This window comes from Tenrec ecaudatus (genome assembly GCF_050624435.1).
Source record: "Tenrec ecaudatus isolate mTenEca1 chromosome 7 unlocalized genomic scaffold, mTenEca1.hap1 SUPER_7_unloc_1, whole genome shotgun sequence".
NCBI classification, from domain to species: domain Eukaryota; kingdom Metazoa; phylum Chordata; class Mammalia; order Afrosoricida; family Tenrecidae; genus Tenrec; species Tenrec ecaudatus.
The window spans coordinates 1,229,348-1,235,347 of NW_027457607.1; the positions used below are offsets into that span (position 1 = coordinate 1,229,348).

General features: G+C 43.6%; 1 protein-coding gene across 1 annotated transcript in view; it reads left to right on the plus strand.

Annotated features, from left to right (window-relative positions):
* LOC142435900 (thyrotropin-releasing hormone-degrading ectoenzyme-like) overlaps positions 1-5,498 on the plus strand; it is a 418,631-nt gene extending 413,133 nt beyond the window's left edge. The window contains exon 11 of the mRNA XM_075539949.1: positions 5,227-5,498. Coding sequence (XP_075396064.1) covers positions 5,227-5,278 — 52 coding nt within the window. The 3' untranslated portion in view covers positions 5,279-5,498. The remainder of the gene's footprint in view (positions 1-5,226) is intronic.
* Positions 5,499-6,000: the final 502 nt, after the last annotated feature.

The following is a 6,000-nucleotide window of genomic DNA, read 5'->3' on the forward strand; positions in this document are numbered from 1 at the left end:
AGCAGAGAAGTGGGCAGGGGGAGATGTCAGACAGTGTAACATATGACATAATAATTTATGAATTATGAAGGATTCATGAGGGAGGGGAAGGAGGCAGGAGGGGCACAAAAGGAGGAGCCAATATTAAGGACTGAAGTAGAAGGCAAATTTTTTGAGAATGATGTTGGCAACAAATGTACATATGTGCTTGACACAATGGATGGATGTATAGATTGTGATAAGAATTGTATGAGCTCCCAGTAAAATGATTAAAAAAAAGATTAAGTGACTGGTCACTACACATATACTGGGAATAGGATAAAATTTTCAATAACATTCATTCACAAAGCCAGGACTATACCTTCCAGATTAACATATGTGACAAAAAAGCAAAGAGAGAATACAAACAGTAACTATATGATAGTCCTGGGACACCATTCACAGGGTATTCCCAAAGCAAGAGATCCAGACTGAAATCCAACAAACTCAAATTCCAGAGTATTAAGATAGCAGTCATCTGCATCTTTGGACACTAGAGCACTTTGCCCTAAGTCCAAGGGAGTATGTTTTAAAGCACTTTCTTAAACCTGTTTCAGGCGAATCTAAGGTAAATCCCACTGATTTGGAAAGCCACTAAGGAGCTAATAAGGTCTAGTGGGCTTTATCTTATCAGCTCCTTAGTGACTTTCCAAATCGGATCCTTCTGATGTGGCCCATGGAGGATGTTGTGAGCCTGGAAAGAAGAGTCTAAAATCCTAGATGACTACAGCATCCAGTCTGGATCACCAAGGACTGGATAGAAACCAGGTCAAAAGTGTCCAGTTAGGAATGTAATACCAGGCGTATTCTCTCCTTGGGTTCTATAAGTACCGTTAAGCATGTTTCCCCCCAGATGGCATCTTGCTCTACCCAGTTTACTCATCAACGAAAGTGTAATTGCCTTTTCCAAGACAGACCCGTCTCCCCCTCATGTCTTGACTTGAGTTTCCAGGATGGTTTGCTAATCACTCTCGTAGGAGTATCTGTTGAATTTGGGTGACCGTAGGACAATGTTGTATGGCAGCAACTGATTGGTCGTCTCCCTCCTTCCTCCCTTCCCATCTTGAGAAATTGATCCCAGTGGAGGGGACGTGTCTTCCGTTGAAGTGGTTTGTAAGATGCAATTGTAAAGAGGGCAATATATAGTGCACGGGTACTATACTGGCTCACTACCTTGTTTGGGAGGCCAGATTTCATGACAAAAAGATGATTACATGACCCAAGAGCAGAATTCTGCCTTTATCTTGGTGTTTATCCTTATAGTAGTGTGCCAGTCCTTTTGTGATTGACTAACTTTATGAAGCATAATCATTTCCAGGCCCATCTATGTAATGGGGTGTTTCATGGTTTCATCACTGTTTTTCAGGGGCACATAATTTCCATGTGTACCAGAGTTTCTTCCTCCATTCTTTTACTGATGGGCATTTGGGCTCTTTCCAGCCTCTTGCTATTGTGAACAGTGCTACGGTGAATGTAGGAGAACACATGTCTGGGGTCTGTCTCTTACTTCTTTGGGGTATATGACAAGCAGAGGTGTTGCTGGGTCTAATGCTACTTGCTTCAGGTAGTCTCATAGCGTTCCCCACTGGTTGTAAATGTTTACAAGACTACCAGCCATGTATAAGAGTTTCAAATGCTCCATGCCCGCTCTAGCATTTGTAATTCTCTGTTGTGTGTTTCAATTGCTATTGTGAGGAGTGTACGGTAATAACTCATTGTTGTTTTGATTTGCATTTCCTGGGTGGCTAGGAAATGGTGAGCATATCTTCATGTATGTGTTAGTCATTCACAAGCCAGCTTTGGTGAATGTCTATTTTATGTCCTTTGCCCACCTTTCAATTGGACTAATTTTTTTCTTAGAAAAATTCCATAGATTTTGGTAACAAGTCTCTCGTTAGTTGTGTCATTGTTACCCCACCACCCCAATCTGTGAGTTCTCATTTTACTATTTTGATGAAATTTTTTGAGGTGCATAAGTGTTTTATTTTAGTAGGTCCCAGGCATCTGTGTTGTCTTTTGCTCTGTGTGCTTCCTTTATTAGATTTGCTAGTCCATGTATGCCCTGCAATAGACCCCTTAAGTTTCTAATTGATGATCCTGATAGCTCTGGGGTTTACATTTAGGTCTGTAATCCAGTTTAAGTTTGTTTTTGTACATGGAGTGAGGTATGGGTCCTGTTTCATTCTTCTGCAGATGGAGATCCAAGTTTTCACCCACTTTCCTGTTGCCCATCCTCCAGGGAGGAGGTTATATGTAGATCACTGAGGGGTCTACGGGGCCATCCCCAATCAAAGCCAAACTGACAACCCCGCCTCCATTTCCCCTAGAAGTATGCGCTACAGAGGACAACACTTAGCCTACAGGTTGGGGAGAGGGGCTGGCCCGCCATGCCCATATGGAAGTGTAAACCCAAAGGAAAAAGGGAGTGAGGGTTTAGACTGGATACTGGCACACCAAGTCCTGAGGAGGACGGCCCTGCATGCTGCTGCTAAGGCACAGAGAGGACTGTAGGGCTGACAACAGCTTGAGACATGGTGTCCCCTCACTGGAACATATTGTGAATGAGGACAATACTCGGGACACCCAGCAGGGAGTGAGTCGGGCCTGACCATCCCCACAATGGGATGGACCAGGAAGGAAACAGAACAGATCAGCAATGGGAGCATTGCCAAGCCACGAAGCCCTTGAAGTGTCCCCACAATAGATTTCAGGCTAGGAGGGGCAGTTCTCAGAACCCCTCTAGACTGGTTGGGAGATAATCATAAAGGTCAGCAGACAGATTTGGAATTTTGTATGTGTTTTCAGGGGTTTTTTCTAGGTTTCCCCCCTTTTTTTGTTTTCCATTTTTATTCAGTCTTTTGTTTTCTTTTTGCTTTGTCTCTTTTATTGCTTTGCCTACCAATATAAGATAGGTTTGGGAAGAAAGCCCAAGGAGAAAGTAAAGGGACCGGCATTTCTGGAGGCACTTGGGAGAGGAGACAGTGGGAGGAAAGGAGTGGTGAGCAAACAATGCCATAGACAGGAAACAACTAGGGAATTAAAAGGAACAACAAGGAGGACATAGAGATCCTGGTGGTGGTGGTGGAGCAATGGCAATCTAGCTGAGAGAAGAAGGGCACGCATGATGTTGGGAAAGGAGGAAGGTAAAAAGAATACAGGAACGATCTAGGAAGCAAATCTAAGGATACAGGAATAAACATAGGTGTGCACTTATGAAAATATATTAATAAAAATCGAGGTATTGGCCTATGTACATATATTTACATAGCGATAAATTAAGGAAGTGGATGGACTTTGGGCCTCTGCTTAAGCCCTCCCTCAACACAAGAACACTTTGTTCTAACAACCCAGCATTCAGTGATGCTCACCCTCCCAGCATAATAGCTGAAGGCAAAATGAATGCATAAGCAAATGAGGTAAAGAAAGCTGATGATGCCCAGCTATAAAAAGATAAAACATCTGGGTTCTTAAAAAACTGATGGTAAACTTGCAGCCATCTAGCAAAGAAGCAACAAATCCCATATGAAAGGGCCCTAGCCTGTAAGATCATGAGGTGTTGACAGAATCAGGTAGGCACCAGAAGACTGCAAACAAACAAAAACCCCCATATTGTTTAGGATAAAGGGGTTGGAGCAGAGCCCCAAAACCCATCTGTAGACGGGAGGACATACCCTCACAGAAGGGTCACAACAAAAGGATGAGGCAACCAGAGCACAGTATAACACTAATGAAATGTACAACATACCTCTGTATCTTTAAGGCTTCCTCACCCCCCTCTATCATGATCCCAGTTCTGCCAATCAGTTGTGCGTAGGCAAGAGCATGTATACAGGTACAGATAAAGGATCATGACACACAGAATCAAGGTCAGACCAACCCCTCAGGAACAGAAACCGAAGGGTACCAGGAGGGTAGATGGAAGGTAGGGGTAGAAAGGGGAAACCGATCACAATGATTGCTGTATAATACTGCTCCCCAGGGGGGTAAACAACATAAATGTGGTGAAGGGACACAGCACTCAGTATAAGATAGGAAATCAAGGGGTCACGAGAGTGGGAGTGTAGGAAAAGAGAAGAATTGAACCAAGAGTTCAAAAAGAAAGTAACTGTTTAGAAAATGATGGCAACAAATGATAGTGGTATAAATGAGCTTGATACAATTGATGTCATGGACTGTTAGAAGAGCTGTGAGGTAGTTAGTTTGCTGTGACAAGCTGGCCGATAAACACATGTGGGGCGAATTGAAAGGGAGAGGGATAAGTGGTTCAGGGATCCACGCCTTTCTAATGCTGGGGTGCCTTGCTTTATGATGGTCAGATCCGGATGCAGCTCCCTTAGCCAGTTCCCTGCTTTAGCTCCCAAGAATAATTTCCTGAAAGACATCCCTGAGGAGAAGCCACATGGACCTAGTAGACACGATGCCGGTGCAGAGATGCTTACACATTCACTGAATCGGCTTTCCTCCTCCAGTCAACATCATGGTGTCTGGTTTGTGAGATGGAGGAGGACTTTGTGGTTTGATACTGGATAAAGGGGTTGAGGGATTAATTTTGGACTTGTGGGTTTTGGCAGGACAGGTTTGGGATTTTTGCTTGATGCACACTATATATAAACTATATAAAGCACTTTATATAAACTATATAAAACTCTCCCTTAGACATGAGTTTCACTGTAGTTCTTTCCCTAAAGTACCCTGACTAACACATTGTGGTACCTTAGCAGTGGTGTACTGGAGAAACTAGCCATAAGATGGAGAGTAGATGTTTGTCTGACCTCTCCCTCATGGTAGTTTTCCTTCTCTGTCTAGCCAGTGGTCAGACAAAGCCACCCTTTATTCAATAGATTACTGGGGAAACTATGGGAAGTATGAGAGCAGAAAGTTTGTAAGCCCACTTGCTTTGAGCCAACAAAATTTGATCTTTACATGGGCTTAGGAAACACCTTAGAAGACAGCTATGCAGAGAATTGATTTATATGCGAAACAGTGCTTTCCTGTACTCAGGAACCACAAGTCTTTGCCAACACTAAAAAAATCTGGGAGTACAAAGAAAATACCTCCCAGGGAATGGGTGTAAAAGGGAGCTTATGAGCAGGCTGACGGTTTGCAAGGTGACCACGTGAATCTACTTGCTCAGTAGAAGTTGGAGAAATGTAGTAATAAAAACACTAATTGAGTTTGGCCTCTGACACTTGTGTATTTGGTTTACAGGAGAAATGGAGAATATGAGAGTGAATCAACAAAAATTCATGATCTAGCATGAGTAACCCAAGCTTCTTGAATATTGGAGAGAGCTCATGGTCTACAAGCAAGGTGATCGGTGGACACCGTAGAGCTGAGGAAGGCATGGGTTGACCAGAACCCCAACAGATGGCGGATTTTCGAGGCTGTGAACTGGTGTGGATCATGGCTGACTTTATGAATGGCTTGTTCGGTTTTGACTTTGTTGATGGACGCAAAATTCAATAGGTTCCTATTGGAATGAAGATTTATTCAGGTCGAAATGATTTTTTCCTCTGAGAAAAGGTTTGATCTAAGAGGGCCGTAGATTAAGCAAACAGCGAAAATATGAGGTACAAGTGCACGGAGTAGATGGCTTAAAAACATTCCAGAGGGAGGAACATAATCAGAGGCTTATAGAATTAAGTTATTGGTGTCACGTAATTTCAATTCTGAATGGGTGCCAGGATGGCAAGTTTGGATATAGTTCGTGGATTGTGCCAACCTGGGCGATACACATGTGCAGTTAAATGAAGGGCGGAGGGATCAATGGCTCCTTGAGCATTGCCATTCTAGTTGGGTCTCTTCATTTCTGAATGTGGGAGCAGGGTGAGGCTGACTCAGCTTCTTACCTGCTTTAGCTGTCAAGGCTCCTTTCCGGCAAGACGTCCCTGAGCCGAAGACACATGGACCTACCCAGAGGAAGCCCAGGCTGTTGGAGTAGCCGTGCAGAGATATGCTGACATATCCAATGCCCACACTGCT